The 22,379-nt window shown below is 46.2% G+C and overlaps 1 protein-coding gene across 4 annotated transcripts in view; it reads right to left on the bottom strand.

Moving 5' to 3' along the window:
* Positions 1–22,379, bottom strand: part of PIEZO2 (piezo type mechanosensitive ion channel component 2) — a gene marked incomplete at both ends in the record, with an annotated part of 338,656 nt that overhangs the window by 105,311 nt on the left and 210,966 nt on the right. For all 4 annotated transcript variants that reach the window (XM_080714289.1, XM_080714288.1, XM_080714290.1 and 1 more), the window contains 4 exons: positions 1,070–1,208; positions 2,109–2,147; positions 5,436–5,555; positions 7,092–7,254. In XM_080714289.1, the coding sequence (XP_080570415.1) occupies positions 1,070–1,208; positions 2,109–2,147; positions 5,436–5,555; positions 7,092–7,254 (461 nt within the window). The remainder of the gene's footprint in view (positions 1–1,069; positions 1,209–2,108; positions 2,148–5,435; positions 5,556–7,091; positions 7,255–22,379) is intronic.

The raw sequence follows: 22,379 nt of genomic DNA, 5'->3' as shown, positions 1-22,379 counted from the left end.
CTTCCTGTTCTCCAAAGGATTCCAGAAATAATGACTTCCATCACTAGCTCAGAGTTTCAACTTTTCTACTATTGCTGAATATATTTACATATATTATATATATAACATAATATATATATATATATATAATTTTTGTGTGTGTGCTATGGATAATTGAACCTTGGGGTTTGACCAATGAATTACACCCCTAGCCATTTTTATTTCTTATTTTGAAATAGTCTTACTAAGTTACCCTGTGCTGGCCTTTAACCTGCAATTCTCCTGTCTCAGCCTCCCAAGTTAAGATTTTCTTTTTTTTAAGTGCTGTGCAAGCCAGGCATAGTTGTTCATGCCTGTAATGCCAGTCCTTGGGAGGCTCAGACAAGAGGTTCACAGATTTATGACCAGCCTCAGCAACTTAAGAAGCCTGTTGGCAACTTAATGAAGCCGGGTATGGTGGCACACACTTGTAATCCCAGCATTTGGGAGGCTGAGACAGGAGGATCTGGGTTCAAGGACAGCCTCAGCTACTTAGTGAGGCCCTTTGCAACTCAGTGAGACCCTGTTTCAAAATAAATAATAAAAATAAGGCTGGGGGCATAGCTCCGAGGGAGAATGCCCCTAGGTTTCATCATCCCCACTACTGTAATAAATAAATAAATACATAAATACATAAATACATAAATACATAAATAAAGAGAGAGGAGGGAGGGAGGGAGGAGGAGGAAGGGGAAGGGAGATCGGTCTAAAATTGGTAATCTTTTCTCTCACTTTATTATATTGAAGGAAAGCAGATTGTCATTAAAGATGACAAATTGATAGCCTAGGACAGAGATCTTACCCTCAAACTTGTTTTGGGTCTGCACAGCACCTTTATTTTTGGAGGGACAGAGTATTAAGAATTGAACCTGGGGAGTCTATCTCTAACACACCCCTAATCCTGTTTAGAAATTTCTAAGGCCGGGCGTGGTGGCGCACGCTTGTAATCCCTGCGCTTGGGAGGCGGAGACAGGAGGATCCTGCAGATCACAAGCTCAGGAACAAGAGAGAAAGGCCCGAGTCTGGCCCGTGCCCCAGTGGGGCTGCTTACCCGAGGACTCCTCCGAGGGCTCCCACCGGTACTGGGGCGTGGAGTACAGGTCGGCCTTGGCGGGGCCGTTCTCCAGGGGCAGACTAGGGTGGATGGAGTGGTAGTCCACGGGGTTGCCATTAACCGTCACCAGCAGGCCCTGCCAGGGGAGCAGGAAAGGACACCTGTGACCTCAGCTCTGGGTGGTCGGCATGGACACACCTCCTCCTCCACATCCACCAACAAAACCCCAGAGCAGAGAGCTCATGGGAGGCCATACGATTCAGTCAGTTATCCAAGCACGTTACTGAGATGCATGGCACACATTTTCTCCAAATCGGTTTCTACAGCAGGGCCGGAGGGCAATGCACACCTGGCCTTGCTGCGCTTCTGTAAAAACATGCAACGTGTCCTCATTCCTCTGCCCACACTGCCAGCCCTTGGGACAGGCGCGCTGGGGCCCCGCAGGCCTGAGGTGGGCTCTCTCCATGTAGCTCCGGCCACCTCTCAGGCTGTGGTTCTCTGGACCTTCCTGGGCCCTGGCCTCTCTGGGTGCTGCCCTTCCCCATCTGGCTCTGCTCAGGGTGGAAGTAAGCCCTTCAGGCCTCGGGGGAGATGTCCCCTTGGGGAGCTCTGCCCAACTGCAAAGCTGAAATTCACTACACACAAATACCTGGATTTTTCTCCTTTCATTTCATTGGGATTATAGTTTTCTGGGTAAGCATAAATATACACGTGCACATACACGTGTGTATCCATGACTGTGCAACACTTCCTATTTGATTTATGTAATAATTAGCATAGCTGCAGAACCAAATATTTAAAAAACCCTCACAAGCGAGGCTTTGAAAAAGTTTAGATAGATTTTATGTTATTATATTCGGTATCATATGCGTCAGGTTTTAATAGTAATAAACCAGATATAACTTCTGCAAGAGAATAATTGGAAAGCTTATGAAAATTTGATACATCTTTAGAGTATACTGAAAAGAGCGGGTTCCATTTGGTATTTTAAAGTCACTTACACAAGCTTAAATGATAATTCTAAAGATATACTAACATCAGAGGGTTTGTAGTCATCTTGGGTCATCGACAGAAGCTGCAAAAAACAACGCAGGACACAAGTTAACAGATGAGCTGCAAGCATTTCCATTTCTGTGCATCGATAAAGCGCACTGTACACATACCCCTAACGAGCTTGGTGCTAATATGTTAAGACTGCCATGCAAAAAGTTCAGGGGCAAGTCATCAGACTGGATGTTATTTATTATGCTTATTACAGCCATTTCAGCTTCTAGTGTCTACTTGTCATTACAGCCACAAATAAGCAACCATAAACCATATGATTATAAAAGTTATTATATTTTTCAAATGGTTTAATCTAAAAAAATAAGCTCTTGGTCTTATACTCCTAAACCCTTTGAGATATATGCAGAATTTTGAAAGTATTTGCTTCTAAGAAATAAAACTTCCTTAGTAAAACCATTCATTTGTACTTAGGTTTGTGATTATTTCCAGATTTGTATGTTGTCCATGACAAAACATGTATTATACAACCATGTTTTTTAAACTATGTTAGTGTTGGGTGGTTTGGGGTTCCCTCAAACAACTATCAACCCAGCCCATGACTTTATAACACCGTAAGGTCAGGACTCATTTACAGTCTTTAAAAAGGCCTTTACTTCTGTGGAGTATATCTACGAATATCTTATCAGATATTAGAAAATACTTTACATTTGAGGCATTAAACATTATTATTATTAGTAGTAGGTGGTACTGGAGACTGAATCGAGGGGCATTCTACTTCCAAGCTACACCTCTGGCTCTATATTTTATTCTTTATTTTGAAATGGTCTCACTAAATTCCAGAGGGCCTCACTAAATAGCTGAGGTGGGTCGCGAACCTGCGATCCTCCTGTCTCAGCTCCCCAAGTACTGGGATTACAAGTGTGCACCACCACGCCCGGCTCATTAAATATTATTTAATAATCTATTAGAAAATTCTAAACATTATATGTTGACATACATAAGTTGATCAAATAGCTATATGTTTTCAGAGCCCCAATACTGAAAAGAATGTCTTTGTTTTACACTTCAGACATTGTTTCAACATCTGGCTGTAGAGAAAGGAGGAGTTTTTCTTGCTGGTTCCTGTCTTCAGTCTGCTGTCATACGTTGTTTGGACCATGTATAGGAGGAAAACCTGGCTTCAAGAAACACGCAGCTGCAAAAGTAAGTATTTTAACAGTCCACCCAGGCAGTTCTGAACAGTACCCCTCGGTACCGCAGAAAACTCAGCTAGCAGTGGTTTCTGGGAGGTTGGGAGCAACGTGGCGTGGAATCCCAGCCACCGAGCTGTTCCTGCGGTGTCAGGTGGGAACCTGCTGGCGCGTTTTGCCCAGTGGCTGGATCTTTTCCCCCCTCGCTGACCGTCAGCAGGGAGGATTCTGAAACTGTCGTTCTGTGACTTATCCACTCCACCAAACACTGACATGTTTCATTATGTAACAGTCAAAAAGCGCATTAAGTATTAAAATGCCATTTGAATATTATGAAGCTTAAAGGGCACCTATGTTCAAACGTGATTTTAAAAGGATGTCAGCAAAAGTCCTTAAGTAAAGGGGCTTTCTCAAAGTCTTGGTGATGGACACAAGTTTTCCAAAACTTGTTTTTTTTTTTTTTTTAACCAAACCTTTAAACCGTGACATTGGCAACTAAGGTGTCATTGTTTGCCAAAAAGAGAAGGGCGCACTCGATGTAGACTCAGGCCATCCTCTGTGAAACACCCAGATGTGGATATCCATGTGCTCCCATCTGCGCCTTCAAGTACAAGTAGCTTGTTTGCCGTGGAGACAGCGGGCAGGCTCCAGCACCTCTCCTGGGGTGGTGGCGGACACCCTGTGTGGCCCCTGACATGCGGGTGTCCCGTTGTCACACCGGTATTACAAAGGTGAGCACTTCAAGGTGAGGATTTGATAAGACGAATGTAGTCGCTATGGTCATAGACTGCTTAACAACAGGCCCGTTCTGAGAAAGATCCCTTAGGCCATTTTATGGTGGTGATGATTTGGGACCATGTCCTGTCGTTACACACTGGGGTGGTGGTATCTAACACGCAGGCTGCCTGGAGTTCAGCTGTGGCTGGCGGGCTGCGAATGACACGTGCTGTTGGGTGGTTTGGGTTCCCTCAAACAACTGTCAACACAGCCCATGCTGGGTTTATTTTAGAAGGCTGGGTGCGGTGGTACACACCAGCAGTCTCAATACTTGGGAAATGGAGGCAGAAGAACTGCAGGTTCCAGCCTCAATAATTTAGTGAAACCCTCAACAACTGAGCAAGACCCTATTTCAAAATAAAAGTCAAAAGGGTCAGGGTGTAGTTCAAAAGTAGAAGGACCTTGAGTCCAATCCCCAGTGCCACACACACACACACACACACACACACACACACACACACACTCAAACAGTGACACAGTGGAAACCTTTGTCTACGTAGCATTCCCACCCACAGGAACGCTTTATAACATATGACACTGGGACAGCTCTGTCACAGGGGACAGAATTTGGCAAGTCACTGTCATCTTCTGGGCCCGCACCCCCATGTGGACGGTCACTGGCCAAGACACCAAGGCTGTAACTCTTGGTTCCTCGAGACTGTTCTGTTTGTTTTTTTTGGTGGGTCTGGTCTGGGGATGGAACCCAGGGACACTCTACCTCCGAGCTACACCCCCTGCCCTATTTTTTATTCTTTATTTTGAAACAGGGTCTCACTAAATTGCAAAGGGCCTTACTAGGTAGCTGAGGCTGTCCGCGAACCGTGATCCTTCTGACTCAGCCTCCTGAATTCTGGGGTTACAAGTGTGCGCCACCACGCCTGGCTCTTGAGACTGTTCCGTGCACACGTGACGGTGCAGGGCTTGGTTAACGGTCACCCTTGGCTGTGACTTGTGCTCAGGTTCAGGGCACCCAGGTCATCCAGTTGTGGCCTAAGGAGCCCCGCCAGGATCTCAGGGTCCCTGGAAATGGCTGGGCTGTCCTCTGTCACTACCTACTGTTTAGTAAAACGGGTGAGACAATGGGGACCTCGGCCACCCAGGCCCTGGCCACCCTCCGATGTCCCAGAACACCGTCCTGCCGTGGGGCGTCTGAGGGCGCATCGCTCTGGGGGCAGGGCTGTCTTCGGGATCCACACTGACACTAAATCTGTGAATCTGGATTCTCTAACACGCTCGGAGCCAAGTCTGACCCCATCCAAGAAGGAAAAGTGCGGGCGTCTCTCTAACGTCACCTACGCCCCCCTTTTGCGGTCCTGGGGATGGAGCCCAGGGGCGTTCCAACTCTGAGCTTCACTCCTGGCCCTTCTTATTTTTTTGTCCGTTGCACTTACCTTCCTCTCGTCGGTGGGGTAGTGGGCCGCGTACCACAGGCTCCGCCTCCTCTCCGCAGTGCTCTGGGTGGAGTCGCACGCCAGGGCCCCGTCCTCGTCTTTGGCCTTCTCATCCTGCACCTGAAACACAGAACCACAGGGTCTCATGAAGTTGCTGAGATTAGCCTGGAACCTGCGATCCTCCTGCTTTAGCCTCCCGAGTACTGGAATTACAGGCGTGCGCCACCGCATCGGGCTTACATGCACACTTTTGCTTATGACGACTTTTCTGTCCATATTCGTGTCTGTCTGGAAGGAGCAAACACACAGTACCAGTCTAAACGGCTTGACTGGCACAGTCACATTTTAGAAGAGAATTGGAGGGGAGTGTCACACAGTGACACATACAAAGCACCATCCTACTTCTCAGCTGCCAGCAGCCCCCAAGAAGACGTCCCGTGAGTGAGCGCCCTGCTATCGTGGGTGCTCCCCAGGCCCTCGCCCTCAGTGGCCCACACCGTGGGGAGGAGGTCGCGTGCAGGAGGGAGACAGACAAGTGCCCTTGTTTCTGCAGGGAGCCTTGTGCATCTCGTCCAGGATCAGTCACTACCTCGTTCAGACGCCCTGACTTCTTTGGGACTGTTCTGCCCTGTGGCTTGCACACTTTTGCGGTGGCTTGCACACTTGTGCGGTGCAGCCTCGTCCCGTGGTATCGCTCCCCGCTGGCGGGGACTTAGCCTCTGCCACCGCTGGCCTTCAGAGAGCGCCCCCTGACTGACTCAGTGGGTGGGTCTAGCGGGTGTGTGATGATGGGAAAGAGGAAACTGCCCCAGGCTGGAATGGACCCAGGAGACGGCCAGAGTGGTCCCAGGCCTGGGCTCAACCGAGATGTTCAAGTGGTGCCCCCTGCAGGTGCTGGGCGAGAAGGTGGGACTGCTCTTAACCCCAGAGCCTGCCTCCTTCCTCAGGGCATTTAGGGGAAATGGAAGAGGACAGGAGCTTTTGTTATCGAAAGAGAAGCGAGAGGAGCCACCTAGGCTTAGGTTTTCTCCCCAAAGATGCTACGTCCTTGTTCGTACTTCCCCAGGGAATGAACTAGTCCTTAGCTGTGTGGGACAGGCGTATCTGAGGCCATCTCTCAGAGTGAGGTCCCAGCCTCAGCATCCTTGGCCACTGGCCGAGAGCAGCAGAGAAGATGGGACGCTCCCGCCACTGTGCTAACACGGACCGCGTGATCTCTAAGACCTGGGTTCTGCTGAGAAACTGGAGCTTGCACCGTTAGGGTGTGGCTTCACAGAAACTCACCTGAGCTCATTTCCCTCATCCGTAAGGTGGCCACAACACTTGTTCCTCCCAGTTGCTTGGCGGACAGCGACAGCGTGTGTGCGAATAGCTTAGCTTAAGCTGTAGTGCCCGCACCTAGTACGTGCTCACTAAAAACGGATCTTCCCTTCCTCCGACCACGCACGCGTGGCAGCGGGCAGCACCTCAGCATGGGCTGGTGTTTGTTCTGAGAATGCGTACACTTGGTGCCGCACAGACTTACGGCGCCATGGCCAGAAGACCAGAGTTACGCCGGGTGCAGTGTGGCTCCCACAGTGGTGGCAGGAACACAGCGTTTCTCCCGGAGACCCCGGCGCCCGGCAGGCATGACTACGGAGACCCTCACGCCCTTACCAAGGGGTCCTGTAGCCAGATGCGGATGAGGGTGGCCAGCGTGTAGTACATCACCAGCAGGAGGATGGGGTTGGCGTGGTGGTACCAGGACAGGTCTGGGTTCACGATGATCTTCCACGTGTTGGAACAGTCTGTTTGAATTACTGATTTGATACCAAACAACCTGTTTAAAAACAAACAAAAATGCTTGAAAGCTTCAATAAGCTACGTTCCCAATGCCACTTAGTCCATCCCAGTTCAGGGTGTAAAGCAACCTCACTGTTACATAACGTCTATGGACATGTAGGATATGCTTATATACATATCCCCAACACGTACATGAGCACACAAATCGAACCGACGTCAGCATTACCCTGGGGATCCTTGTTAGTTCCAGCCAGTACTAAATCCTCACACACCTTTTAGGAGTTCACATTTGAATTGCCCATTGCCCCTATTAAAACGCTGCGTTACTGAATGCCCATTATGTGGTAAGATGTCACAGAGTCCAACTAAATGAGCAAATATTTTATTTCTGACTGAATTTAGCATTAGCTATTCAGCTGGTGTTGATACTGTGGGGCAAATGTTGAAATTGGACAAAGTTCTATAGTTCAGCAATAAAAGTTAAATATTATGTAGTAGAATTTCTGATAGATGTATTTCTGTCAAATTTTATAAGCGATTTGAGTTTTTTCAAACTTTTAATTAATCATTTACTTTGAAAACTGACTTTATGAGGCTTAATAAATTTTGAAATGGTTTAATTTAATGTTGGGTTCTACTATATAATAAAATGTTTCTGAATATATAGTGAGAATAGTATAAAATATGAGTTATTTAGAAAGATTACTTATTTCTTTATTTTTTTATGGTACTAGTGATGAAACCCAGGGACAATCTACCTCTGAGCTATACCCTCAGCCTCAATTTATTTTGAAACAAGGTCTCACTAAGTTGCTAAGAGCCTCATTAAGTTGCCAGGGCTATCTTTGAACCTGTGCTCCTCCTGTCTCAACCTCCCAGGTCCTAGAAGTGAAGGCGTGTGCGATTATGCCTGCCTAGAAATTTATTCTGATGTGCAGTTTTTCTAAGAAAAGATGCTACTAAATGAATAAAACTTTAACATGCTAAATTAGTTTCACACATTTTTATTATTTGCATCTTTTATAGGGAAACTTTAATTATTATCTTACATTGTGCATTCAGTTATCAGATCTTCAAAGACTACGAGTTTTTCAAGTATAAAATCTGAATGCAGCTGGGCGTAGTAGCGCATTCTTGTAATCCCCACGCTTGGGAGGCGGAGACAGGAGGATCGCGCAGGTTCGAAGCCCGCCGTGCTGGCTTAAGAGACCCTGTTTCCAAATTTTAAAAAGTATAAAATAGGTCTGGGAGTATAACCTGGAGGTAGAAGGGCTTCCAGGAACCCCAGTACCACCAAAAAAAAAAAAAAAAAAAAAAAAAAAAAAATCTGAGTGCAATAAAATGCTAGAACTGTTTTCTGTCCCAATGTAGGTATGTAGGTACAGTATTGCATTGCTGAACACAAATATTAAAGTAAGCCAAAGAGAAATGTAGCTTTCTTCATTTTTATTGGAAAAATATTATACTAGAACTTTTATTATAGGTCTTTCTCCTCCTCCTCCTCCTCCTCCTCCTCCTCCTCCTCCTCCTCTTCTTCCTCTTCCTCTTCTTCCTCTTCCTCTTCCTCCTCCTTCTGTTTCTTCTTTTTTTATGGTACTGAGGATTGAACTCAGGGGCATTCTACATCCTAGCCCATTTTATTTTTATTTTTATTTATTTTATTTTTGGTGGTACTGGGGTTCCTGGAAACCTTTCTACCTCCGGGCTACACTCCCAGACCTATTTTATATTTTTATTTGGAAACAGGGTCTCTGAAGCCAGCGAGGCTGGCTTCGAACTTGCATGATCTTCCTGTCTCTGCCTCCCAAGCGTGGGGATTACAAGCGTGCGCCACTACGCCCGGCTTATTTTTATTTTGAAACAGGGTCTTACTAAGTAGCTGAGGGACTTGCAAAATTGCTGAAGCTAGTATCTAACCTGTGTACCTTTGATCTCAGCTTCCCATGTACTCTAAGTACTGGGATTACAGGAGTGTGCCACTATACCTGGTTTATAGGTCTTTAATCTTAAATTTAGAAAGATTTTCTTGTAGTTGATACTTGAAAGAAAAAAATGTATTGAAATATCATACCAGACTCCATTAGTAGGCACAATTAATAAATGCTAACCAAAAGCAAACTGAAACATACACTTTTTTTCCTGCAGCACTGAGGATTAAACCCAGGGGCACTCTACCTTCAAGCTACACCCCCAGCCCTATTTCTTATTCTTTATTTTGAATCGAGGTCTCATTAAGTTGCAGAAGGGTTTACTAAGTAGCTAAGGGTGGCTGAGAACCTGGATCCTCCTAGCTCAGCCTCTCAAATGCTGGCATTATAAGCATGTGCCACCACGCCTGGAAAAAACACACAATTTTTAAAAAAGGAAAAATTTCTTGAGTATATTTAGAACAGTGGAACTTACTGATAATGTTTTTGGACATTTCTTGCAGAAAGTACTCAGAAAGGAGAGCTCTAGGTTTAAAGTCAGAGTAGCTGGACAGTTCTTGGAGTTAACCTAAGTGGCAGGTTTTTAGCTTCCAAATCTAGACACCAAGCACCTCATCTAGATAGAAATAATCACATCCTGAAGGGCGCACGCTTGTAATCCCAGCATTCGGGAGGCTGAGACGGGAGGATCGCGGTTCGCAGCCAGCCTCAGCTACTTAGTGAGGCCCTTTGCAACTCAGAGAGACCCTGTTTCAAAATAAAGAATAAAAAATAAGGCTGGGCGTGTAGCTCGGAGGTAGAATGCCCCTGGGTTCCATCCCCAGTATTGTAGCAATTAAAAAAAATGGACAATCGAACTGAGTGGACACTTGTCAAAGAGAGAGCTACAAATGGCCGCAAATACATGAAAGAATGCTCAACGTCTTCAGCAAGGACGGTGCAGATCAATACCGCACTGAGATTCCATCTCACTCCGGAATACAAGAAAGATGTGGGGAACTAGGAACCCATCCGCTGCGGGCGGGCCCGCACATCAGAGCAGCTTCCGTGGACGTCAGTATGGGGCTTCCCCAGAAGCCCAGGAATGGAACTGCTACACGCCCCAGCTACACCCTTCCCCATCATCTTTCCAAAAGAGTCCAGCCCATATATATATATATATATATATATATATTTTTTTTTTTTTTTGCGGGTCTGGGGAAGGATCCCAGGGGCATTTAAACTCTGAGCTACACCCCCAGCCCTAGTTTTTATTCTTTATTTTGAAACAGGGTCTCACTGAGTTGCGAAGGGCCTAAGTGGCTGAGGCTGTCCGCGAACCGCCATCCTCCAGTCTCAGCCTCCCAAGTCCTGGGATTCCAAGCGTGCCCACCATGCCCGGCGCCCCAGCTATTTATCACCTGACCTGCGCAGCCTCCAAAAGCCCTCACGCGTCACATCAACATGCTAGGCCCTGCCAATGACCTCACGACCCACTGTACATTTTCTACACCAACGTGAAGGATCAGATATGCGTAAGATCAGGTACGGACCTCACAAAAAGAGGCAAAAGCAATGGAGTGACAGGTGGCTGTCTCCTCTGAGGACCTCTGAGAATGTGGATGCTGATGACCTCTTTGCCCGTCTATTTTAAAGGCCACTGGCTACTGCAGAAAGGCTTTCTGCACAAGATGGCTTACTTGTACTCATGTTCAATATCCTATCTTTTTTTTGTGTGTGTGTGTGGTACTGGGGATGGAACCCAGAGGCTTTCTACCTCCAGGCTATACTCCCAGACCTATTTTATACTTTATTTGAAAACAGGGTCTCACTAAGTTGCTGAGAGCCTCACTAAGTAGCTGAGGCTGGCTTTGAACCTGTGCGATCCTCCTGTCTCAGCCTCCCAATCGCTGGGATTAGAAGCGCGCGCCACCACGCTCGGCATTCACATCCTTTCTGACATGGCAAGTCTAGGTTTTTCTGCAGTGGCTACTATTTAATTTACTAAGCTTTTTTTTTCCCCCCCCCAGTATGTCATTTGGATATTGAGACACAAAGAAGGTGATCCCAGAGCACCTGCCTTCCAGGGCCCCAGGTATCTTCTCTCCGACCGTGCAATGGGCTGGAGAGAGCCAGGTGTCCTGAAGCCATTGCGTCGGGGATATTGGGGACAGGTTCTGGGGAAAGAGGTCTGCACCTGATGAAGGATGTTGGGCAGTCGGCCCAGAGAGGCTAGGTGAGTGGTGGGAGAGGACAGAAGTCCCGAGCCACTGGAGAGACTGTGCAGGTCCTGGGTTGGGCTGGGGAAAGTCGGAGAGTCCATGAATCAGTGACTCTGCCACCAATGCGTCATTAGATATTAATAAAGGCCTTGTGTCTAGATGGTGTCCACGTGACTGCGAGTCTCTTTACAGCAGTCCTGAGCAGCATTGACATGGATGAAATAAAAACGCAGTCTGTCCTTTCTATCTGTGGGATTTCCAGCCACATAGTCAACCAAATATACATCAAAGGCGTTTGGAAAGCCGGGCGTGGTGGCGCTCCTTGTAATACCAGGATTTGGGAGCTGAGACAGGAGGATCGTGGTTCACAGCCAGCTCAGCTACTAGTGAGGCCCTCCGCAACTCAGTGAGACCTTGTTTCAAGATAAAGAATAAAAAAATAGGGCTGGGGGTGTCGCTCGGAGGTTCAGAGGTAGAATCCCCCTGGGTTCAATCCCCAGGACTGCAAAAAAAAAAAAAAAAAAAAAAAAAAAGCATTTGGAAAAATGGAAAAACAGCCCTGCCCGTGCGGAACTCAGGCAAACGTTTTCCTCCTGTGATCATTCCCTAGACAGTATAGTATAGCAATTATTTATGCAACATTCAGAGTGTAACCGGTATTACAAATAATCCAGAGATGATGTAAAGCCACTTTAAATAAGGGCTTGAGCATCCATGGGTTTTAGTATCCACAGGGCAGGGCTAGAACCAATTTCCTGTGGGTACCAAGAGATGTTTGTATTTATATTTTAAAAATTTATCAGTCACTAAAAGCATTTAAGTGAATCGCAAACTGACTAGCTCTCTCTCTCTCTCTCTCTCTCTCTCTCTCTCTCTCTCTTTCGCTCTCTCTCTCACTAGGCTGAAGATTGAACCTACAGGCATTTTACCTGTGAGCTATACCTCCAGCCCCTTTTTATTTTTTTATTTTGAAACAGGGTCTCACTAAGTTGCTGAGGCTGGCTTTGAACAGAAGATCCTCCCGTCTCCGCCTCTCAAGTCCTGGGATGGCAGGTGCTGGCCACTGCATCTGGCCACCTATCTTAGACTGCTCCGGAGAAACGTGTCTTTTGCCAGAGGCTTGGGCCACGCACCCTGCACATCGGTTATTTGGAAGCAGGAAGATGCAGGTTTCTCTCCCGTGCAGCGGCCATGTCCTTGTGTATCTCTGACCCAGAGCCGAGCTGTGCTGCTAACACACATGAATGCATCTGCGGAATGACTCGATCCCTTTGAACACCCTCTTGCTCATGGCATCTCACAGAACTGGAGAGGACTTTTGGGGAAGATCTTACACTAACTCCTTAGCGTCCCGCCCACTCCGTCCCAGAGGAGCAGATCAGCCCCTGGGGCAGCTTGGCTGGTGCACACACAGCTGGCTCTGCTTCCTCCTCCACGGCTGGGTCCTGCCCCCTTTTCTCTTTGAGCCATTACAATGCCAAGACCCCGTCCTTACTGTGATCGTTCGGAAGCCACTGCAGAGGGCCCTGGCTCGCTGGGCTGCCCTCTTCTTTCCCACAATGTCTTCCTGCAGGCTGCACACAGGAATGTATTTATCTGAATTAAACACACTGACTATTAAATTACAGTGATTGATCATGGTCATGGTAAAAGTGGAGATAAAAGAACAGTAATGTTCCTGCTTTTGAGAGAGAGAGAGAGAGAGAGAGAGAGAGAGAGAGAGAGAGAGAGAGAAGGGAGGGAGGGAGGGAGGGGGAGAGAGAGAGAGAGAGAGAGAGAGAGAGAGAGAGAGAGAGAGAGAGAGGAGAGAGAGAGGGTTGTAAAGGACTGTAGTTATACATAAACATTCTAAAATTTTTAGAGGGACACTGTTGCCTCCTGGACCTGGACCTCAACACCCATGACTGAGAATACAGAAAAAAATGTATAATGTGATACCCAAATAACCAACCTTCATTCACAGACGCAGCTTCTTACTTTTGGCCCCTATGAACTACAAACAAGTATCTTGACACACACCTTCTGGGCAAATGGATCGGTAAATATGTGTAACTTAAAGACACTACTTCCATTTTGGTCACGTATTTGCAGCATTATGGATTCAACCCAGGGGCATTCCATCTCTGAGCTACATCCTGAGCCCTTTCAGTTTTTTATTTTGAGCCAGAGCCTTGCTAAGTTGCCCAGGCTGGCCTCAAACTTGTGATCCTCCTGCATCAGCCTCTTGAATAAACATCTGGGGATTCAGGTGCGCTGAGGATGCAGGTCCCGTGGTTGGGATGTGGCTTTGTACCCAGGAGTTTTGTGTGTTGGAGGCCTGGTCCTCCGTGTGGCCACGTTGAGTCGGGACCTTTAAGAGGTGGTTCTGGTTGGAGGCCCTCAGCCTACGGGACCCAGTCTCTCTCTGGCTTCCTGCGTGGTGACGTGATCTCTCCCTCTCAGCCCCACTCTTGACCCTGCCACGAGGTCCCCACTAGACCCCAGCCAATGCTTTGATGCCTTTGAATCTCTAGAACTGGGAGTCGATGAACCTCTTTTGTTCATAAAATTATCGTGCTTAAGGTATTTTGTTATAGTAATAAAAATCTAATGCACCAGGTTTATCATGAAGAAACAACAATAGATTCCAGTAGGAACAGAACAAGAGTCAGCCTGCGTCCTGGATGATGCCCTCAGGACCCTGGCCACAGGGGCGCCTCACGCAGACTCTGAGGTTTGAATCCATCCTGCACTTAGAGATGAGGGAGACGCTGCCGCAGCAGGAGGTCTCTCTCCCCAGTCACTCCTGTGAGAAGACAGCGATCGATCCACGAGCCAGAAGCCGACCCCACCGGACATCACTTCCAGCTCCCCGTCCTGCAGCCTCAAGGACTGAGAGAGAGAAATGTTTGTCCTGGAAGCCACCCAGTCCATAGTATTTTTGTTATAGAAGTCCAGGGGGGCTACTCAAATGACCAGAATGAAGGCCACCCAATGACCCTGGTCTTTAGGTAAAGAGGTGAAGACACGGAATAAGAACTAGGCGCTCTAAGGCGGGCACGGTGGCGCATGCTTGTAATCCCAGCATTCGGGAGTCTGAGACCGGAGGATTGCGGACAGCCTAGGCTACCTAGTGAGGCCCGCTGCAACTTAGTGAGACCCTGTTTCAAAATAAAGAATAAAAACTAGGGCCTGGGGTATAGCTCAGAGGTCAAATGCCCCCTGGGTTCCATCCCCAAACGCGCAAAAAAAAAAAAAAAAAAAAAAAAAAAAAAAGAAAAAAAAAGAAAAGGAAAAGAAAAATAATGCATTCTAGGCCAGGCATGGTGGCGCACACCTGTATCCCAGGACTTGGGAGGTTGAGAGAGGAAGGTGGCAGGTTCAAGGGCAGCTTCAGCAGCTTAGCAAGACCCTGCTTCAAAATAACAAATGAATTCTAGCTTAGAGGGAGAATGCCCCTGGGTTTAATAACCAGTATCAACCAATCTCTCTCCCTCTCCCTCCCTCTCTCTCTCTCTCTCATCTATCATCTACCTATCCTTCTCTCCCTCCCTCCTTCCTTCCCTTCCTTCCTTCCTTCCTTCCTTCCTTCCTTCCTTCTTTCTTTTCTCCTTTAATTTGATTTGTCAGGTCCTTGGTCACAGCAAGGAGAACACAAGTAAAACAGAATTCCCCGAGCAAGCTCTTCCATCCCTTCCGGCTGCTCCAAGGCCCTCGAGTTCCTGGAGTGAGGTGTGAGCGCCAGGAGAACGGCCCCGGTTGCCAGCAGGTCAGACCTCGCCTTCAGAGGCTCGGGGCCAGCGAGGAAGCTTGAGGACCAGGGGCAGCGGGTGTTGGAAGCTCTTCCCAATCCCAATGGTCCGGTGCAACCCAAAGGCCCGACACCACTGCTGGTGGGGGCAAGGGGACCTGTCCTTATTTACAAATGAATCAGGGACAAGTTGAGGAAAGCGTGGGTCGCAGGTCTCCGGGCAGCCGCGGCGGATGCCTGTGTCTGCCCACTCTAGGACCCTCCCGCAACGTGAGACAAGGTATCTGCGGGAATGAGACCTGAGCTATCCTTACGGCATCTTTCCAGAAAGAGGCTCTCAATTTCTTCCATGTGCCACCTGTGTGAGTAAAATACCGTCTCTACATTGTGTGTGTGTGTGTGTGTGTGTGTGTGTGTGTGTGTGTGTGGCGTCCTGGGAATCTAAACCAGCAGTGTTCCATCCCCAGCCCTATTTTACTTTTTATTTTGAAATAAGGTCGAAGCTCCTGACAGTCTAGCGAAGTTGTGGAGGCTGGCCTCGAACTTGTGATCTTCCTGTCTCAGCCCCCGCCCCCCCAGGGTTCTGGAGTTTTTGCTGTTTCGGTTTCTAGTTCTTCTGCCCACTTCTCAGCACTGAGTCATATGGAAAACACAGCCGTGTTTTACCATCTGTTTTTGTGAGTTTCTTACTGAGACTTTAAACATAGCTTTATGTTTCCCCTTGAACACTTTCTTTGCATGTGTGTGAGAAAACTGTAATCGGACAGATTTCACACTATATTATTTTTTCAAGCTTGGAAAAACTCTGCATTAAGTCCCCTGGGCTCTGTCTCACACCTTTGAAGTTTTTTTTTTTTGGGGGGGGGCACATATTGGCCTTAACTGTGCCAATCTTCCATAATTAGATTTTATGTTCAGAAGACATGTTATTCCACCCAAAGGAGAGCTTTTTGCCCACGGAAGGTGTGCTATATCCAGACCTGTGCTCATTGCAGGTAATGTGAGACCATATGAAGTGTCTGTCCTGACACAGTGACAGGCCTTTCTCCTCTGAGATCACATGTAGGGTTCATAAGAGAATGTGCACCTGGCCCTCCCTCTCTCCATCCCTCCCTCCATCCCTTTTATTTATTTTCTATTTTTTTGGTCCTGAAGATTGAACCCAGGGGTGTTCTACTTCTGAGCTATACCTCCAGCCCTTCTTATTTTGAAATAGGGTCTTGTTAAGTTGCTAAGGCTGGCCTTGAACCTGTGGTCCTCATGTCTCAGCCTCCCAAGTACTGAGGTTACAAGCTTGCACCACCATGTCTGGCTAAGAATTTTTATATTCTATGAGCCTTCTAACTGTATGGCATCTTTCCCTGGCCTGAATACATTTTCACCTGTGGAAGAGATGGGAGAAATGAGGCAGGGCCAGGACCCCAGGAGCAGCCATCTTCCATGCCCCTGAGCTGCTCTTTATGGAAGTTGTGACCTCACTTAACACACATGCCCTCCGGCCTCCAGAACAGGGCACACATGAGAGTTAGTAAATGGGCCAGGCGTGGTGGTGTATGCCTGTGATTGCAGTACTTGGGGGACTGGGACAGAAGGGTCGCAGACCTCAGGACAGCCTCAGCAAATTAATAAAATCCTGTTTCAAAACAAAAAAATAAACTAGGGCTGGGGGTTGAGCTTGAAGGTAGAATGCCTCTGGGTTCTATCCCCAGCATCAAACAAACAAACAAACAAACAAACAAACAAAGTTAAAAATGTAGGCACTTCCTTTACTTACAAATATAATTTCTGTTAGGCAGCTATAATGTCAATATGAGTTTAAATAACTAACTTTAAAGCCCTTGGTAATGATGACCAGTAAAGCTGAGAGGAGAAGAGAAGGAGAGAGCAGAAAGCAATGACTTCTAGGACGGATCAGGTACCACGTGAATGTCTCAAAACAATTTCACAAAGTATCACCACTGTTCCTACCACGTGTCATCGATTTGAGTCAATTCAGTTGGTTTCAAATCATCATATCATATTAAGTAAGAACTTTATGCCAAGAAATTTAAAAATTTACACATAAAGGCACATTCTTGAAAGATACAAACTCCTAAAACTCAAGAAGAAGCAGAATCCTGAATGGTCCTATGTATTAAGGAAATTGAATTTGTAGCTAAAAGCCTTCCCATAAAGAAAACTTTAAGCCATGTGTTTTCACTGGTGAATTCTACCATTTTTTTAAAAGATAATGCCAAAACCAATCCAACTCTTCTGGATCTTGAGAAGAGAGAACACTTCTAAATTCATTTAATAAGGTTGGGGTTACCCAGATACCAAGGCCAACCAAAGATGGCCCAGTAAAAGACAACAGCAGCCAATGTCCATGAACACGGATGCAAAAATTCTAAACAAAATTTTATCAACCCCAATCCAACAAGACATAAAAAGGATACCACTACGCTCCGGCTGTCATTCTGTGGATAAAACCCAGAGCCATGAACAACCGAGCGCGTGGCCCACAACTTAGCTGTACCGCCAGCCCCAGGACAAAGTCTTTGACCCAGTGAGACTTATCCTCTGAGCACCAGAATGTTGTAATATTTAAAGACCAGTTCGCCATATTAAAAGAAGAAACAAATGGTGGTCTCAGTATGTATGAAAAAGCTTGTGACAAAATCCATGGTCTGGAAATTGTTTTCAGGGCAGGACACACGCTTGCTGGCCATTTCAATTCTACGTGTAACTAGATTTTCTAGCAAGTGTGATAGATGAAAAAAATAAAAACCCTCAGGAAAGAAAATGCATTCAGTTGAAAAGGAGGGAGGCAAACTTTCTTTTTTCATAGGTGACATCGTCCCTCTAATGGAATCTACAACCCCCCCTCCCCCCCAAAAAAAAGAAAAAATTTAACCAGGCGTGGTGGCAAACACTTGTAATTCCAGCATTTGGGAAGCTGAGATGTGAGGATCGCGTTTTATGAACAGCCTCAGCTACTTAGTGGGGCCCTCTGCAACTCAGTGAGACCCGGTTTTGAAATAAAGAATATAAAATAGGGCTGGAGGTGTAGCCTGGAGGTAGAATGCCCCTGGGTTCCATACCCAGTATTGCAAAAAAGAAAAAAAAATCTTGTAGAACCAGTGCCAGTATTAGAAAGCCCCTGGGTTCCACCCCCAACACCACAATAAATAAATAAACAAACAAACAAACAAACAAAAGCATTGGGTTAGCTGAGTTCAGTACTGTGGCATGAAGGTCAGTGGTGAGGAAGAAACACTCCATATTTAAGCAGGACCTCAGAAGGAGAGGCGGCCACCTCCTTGTTGAGACGGACGTGAAGTGGGTGAAATAGTGAAGAACGGTCTCTTCACAGTAAAGATTCTGGAAAAAATCTGGTATCATGGGCAGCAACAAAATGCAACGAACAAAACAACAGCAAGAAACAGACAGACAAAAATCCAAAACAAAGGAAACACGAAACAATGGCAAAACATCTAGAAAAAAGGACAGGAGAGAACTTTGTGTCATCAAAATTAAAAACTGCTCTAGCACAGAAACTACTACGAAAATGAAAAGCCAGGCGTGGTGGGCACGCTTGTCATCCCAGCATTCGGGAGGCTGAGACCTGAGCATCGTGGTTCGCGGACAGCCTCAGCTACTTACTGAGGCCCTGTTTCAAAAGAAAGAATAAAAAATAAGGCAGAGGGTGTAGCCCAGACATACAGTGCCCCTGGGTTCCATCCTCAGTACCGCAAAAAAAGAAAAAGAAAATGAAAATGATGTTTTTTTCTTTTTTGGTGGTGGTGGTACTGGAGATTGAACCCAGGGGTGTTCTACCTTTGAGCTATGTCCTCAGCGTGCGTGTGTGTGTGTGTGTGTGTGTGTGTGTGTGTGTGTGTGTTTCTGGGGATTGAGCCCATTCTACCTCTTAGGTGTACACCCAGCTCTATTTTATTCTTTTTTTTTTTTTTTTGTGGTATCAGGGATTGAACCCAGGGCATTCCACCTCCAAGCTACATCCCCAACCTTAGTTTTTATTCTTTATTTGGAAACAGGCTCTCACTAATTGCTAGGAAGCCTTACTAAATAGCTGAGGCAGGCCCTGAACCTGTGATCCTCCTGTCTCAGCCTCCCAAGAACTGGGATTACAAGCGTGTGCCACCTTAGAAAATGTTATTTCACAGAATGGAGAAATATTTGGAAAAATAGATATCAGACAAATGGCAGGTATCTTGATTTAGGTCTGAACAGCTCTCAGAACTCAACACTAAGGCCAGGCGCGGTGGCGCCTACCTGCAATCCTAGGACTTGGGAAGCCAGACAAGAGGATTGTCATTTTGAGGACAGCCTCAGCAACATAACAAGACTCTCAGAAACATAGCAATTATTTCCAAACAAACAAACAAACAAGAAAATAGGGTTGGGGTGCAGCTTGAAGGTGGAATGCCCCTGAATTCAATCCTCTGTAACACACACACACACACACCCCTCAATATCAAGAAAACACAGTTGTAATTTTTTAAAAAAATGTGTAAAATATTTTAACAGACTCTACTTAAAATATGAATATAAAATCAGACCATGAAAAGATTCTTAGCCTTATTAGTCACTAGTGAAATGCAAATTAAAACCACCATGAGCCAGGTATGGTGGCGCACATGCCTGTAATCCCAGCACTTGGGAGGCCGAGACTGGAAGATCACAGGTTCTGGGCTAGTCTCAGCTACTTAGTGAGGCCCTCTGCAACTTAGTGAGACCCTGTTCCAAAAATAAAAAATACAAAATAGGGCTGGAGTTGTAGCTTGGAAGTAGAATGCCCCTGGGTTCAATCTCCAGTACTGAAAAAAAAAAAAAAAAAAAAAAAGACAGACAAGGAGGCCGCCTCTCTTGAAAGGGCTTCAGGAAGGAGGTGGCTGTGGCTGCAGGGAAGAGGAATTCCTCAGCTGGGTTGTGGTGTGGCTCCACGGGTGTGTTTATATAAAGCTTATTACACTGTACACTTTAAATATATGTAGCTTATTGCGTATCAGAACTCAATAAGGCTGTTAAGGAAATCAGTATGCTAAAGATACCAAAAATTAGCGTGACTAGCATGTTTATGAAAATCTTTTTCATATCTCTCAACAAACGCTTTAGAGAAACTGCAGAAAAAACCTCCAAGTGTCTGTGTTGGGAGCAGACCGCCTCTCTGAATCATGAGTACTGGGAGCCGGCAGGCGAAGGTCACTGCGCAGGCGACATTCCCAACTCCAAAGGCGGCCGGCCGAAGCAGTGCGTTTCAGGCTGTTTATTCTTAAGTCCTTCACGAGGCAGCCAACCTGGCTTATCTACAGAGGAGCTGAGAAATTAATGAGGTGTTGCCGTCATCAATCGAAGCCCAGGACAGCCTGAGGATCGGACTCCAACTAACAAGACGATCACGCATTCCAATAGGAAGTTTGATGGCGGAATAATCCTTTCGTCCTAAAATGCCCTTCTCAGAAGATCTATTTAGATTTTATTTTTTACACAGTTATCTCGACTTGAAGAAACGGTGTTCCTTTTCAGACAACAAAAACAGATACAGTTTCATCTTCCATATTTTTTCTAGAAGTTTTATCGTTGCTTTGCTTTTCTACACTTGCCATTTTTGTTTTATTTTTGTTTTGCCCATGATGTCAAATTGTTCCAGAATCTTTTATTGAAAAGGTTATTCTTAGCCTGGTGTGGTGGTGCACCCTCGTAATCTTGTACTTGGGAGGCTAAGCCCAGAGGATGAAAGAGTGGTGTCCAGCCTCAGCAACTTAGCAAGGCCCTGTGCAACTGTGGAAGACCCTGTTTAAAAAAGAAAAATAGCCGGGCGTGGTGGCGCACGCTTGTCATCCCCGCGCTTGGGAGGCAGAGACAGGAGGATCGCGCGGGTTCGAAGCCAGCCGCGCGCGCTGGCTTAGGAGACCCTGTTTCCAAATGAAAATGTAAAAATAGGTCTGGGAGTGTAGCCCGGAGGTAGAAGGGCTTCCAGGAACCCCAGTACCACCGATAAATAAATAAATAAATAAATAAATAAATAAATAAATAAATAAAAAATAAATAAAAAAGAAAAATAGAGCTGGGGCTGGAACTCAGAGGTAGAATGTCTCTGAGTTCGATCCTAGTACCACGATCCACCCCCACACTATCCTTTATCACTGTATCATCTTTAGGACTTTCTTAAAAATGAGGGGATCCACGCCGGGCGTGGTGGTGCATGCTTGTCATCCCCGCGCTTGGGAGGCGGAGACAGGAGGATTGCGCAGGTTGGAAGCCAGCCGCGCTGGTTTAAGAGACCCTGTTTCCAAAAATAAAAAAAGTATAAAATAGGTCTGGGAGTGTGGCTCGGAGGTAGAAGGGCTTCCAGGAACCCCAGTACCACCAAAAAAAAAAAAAAAAAAAAAAAAAGAGGGGATAAAGCTAGGTGTGGTGGCACAGGACTGTAATCCCAGGCAAAAAAAATAAAAAAAGTGGGATTGTATCTTGGAGGTAGAATGCCTCTGGGTTCAATCCCCAATACCAAAAAAAAAATAAATAAATAAAAAATATGAGATATCATTTATGCGTGGTTAGGTTTAAATATGGACTTTCTATCCTGTATCACTGATCTTTATGCTACTCATTTGCCAATCTTACAAATGTTATTATAGACTAGAAAAGAAAAAACTGATGGTCTCAACAAGTATTAAAAAGTGTATGACCAGCCAGGTATGGAGGTGAACTCTTATAATTCTGGTCCTTGGGAGGCTGAGGCATGAGGATTGCAGGTTTGAGGCCAGCCTCAGTAGCAGCAAGATTCTCAGCAACCTAGTGAGAGCCTGTTTCAAAACCAAAATAAAAAGGGCTGGGGGTGTAGCTCAGAGGTAGAACGCCCCGTAGGTGTCAAGACCCAGTAACTCCCCATACACGCACAAAATGTGAAGACCTCTACCATGGATGGTCTTTTGAAATTTAGGCCTTTGAACAGGTGTGGATTAGAAGTTCACTGTGATTTTAACTCATGTTTCCCTGCTGTCAATTAAATTTCGATCACAAGAGATTCCGCCATCACTAATTTGCCATTTATTTATAAAGCTGGAAGGATCTCAACGTACCATCCAGGCATGATCTGTGTTACGTCTGTTGATGACTATCATTTGGGCAAATTAACGACAAAAACGTAGCTATTAGTGGTGACGAATCCTTATTACCCTTCATATTTTGAAAGACTTTTACATTTTTTTTACTTAGCAATTGTTCTTGGCACCCGCAGCAGGCACCCGAACCCCATTTCAGGAGCGGCCCCCATTGAGAACCACCACCCCATCCTCGCAGG

The sequence above is a fragment of the Muscardinus avellanarius genome, assembly GCF_963383645.1.
Source record: "Muscardinus avellanarius genome assembly, chromosome: 17".
Taxonomy (NCBI): domain Eukaryota; kingdom Metazoa; phylum Chordata; class Mammalia; order Rodentia; family Gliridae; genus Muscardinus; species Muscardinus avellanarius.
The sequence above is the reverse complement of the archived record's forward strand: the minus strand, read 5'-3'. Positions and strand labels throughout refer to the sequence as shown.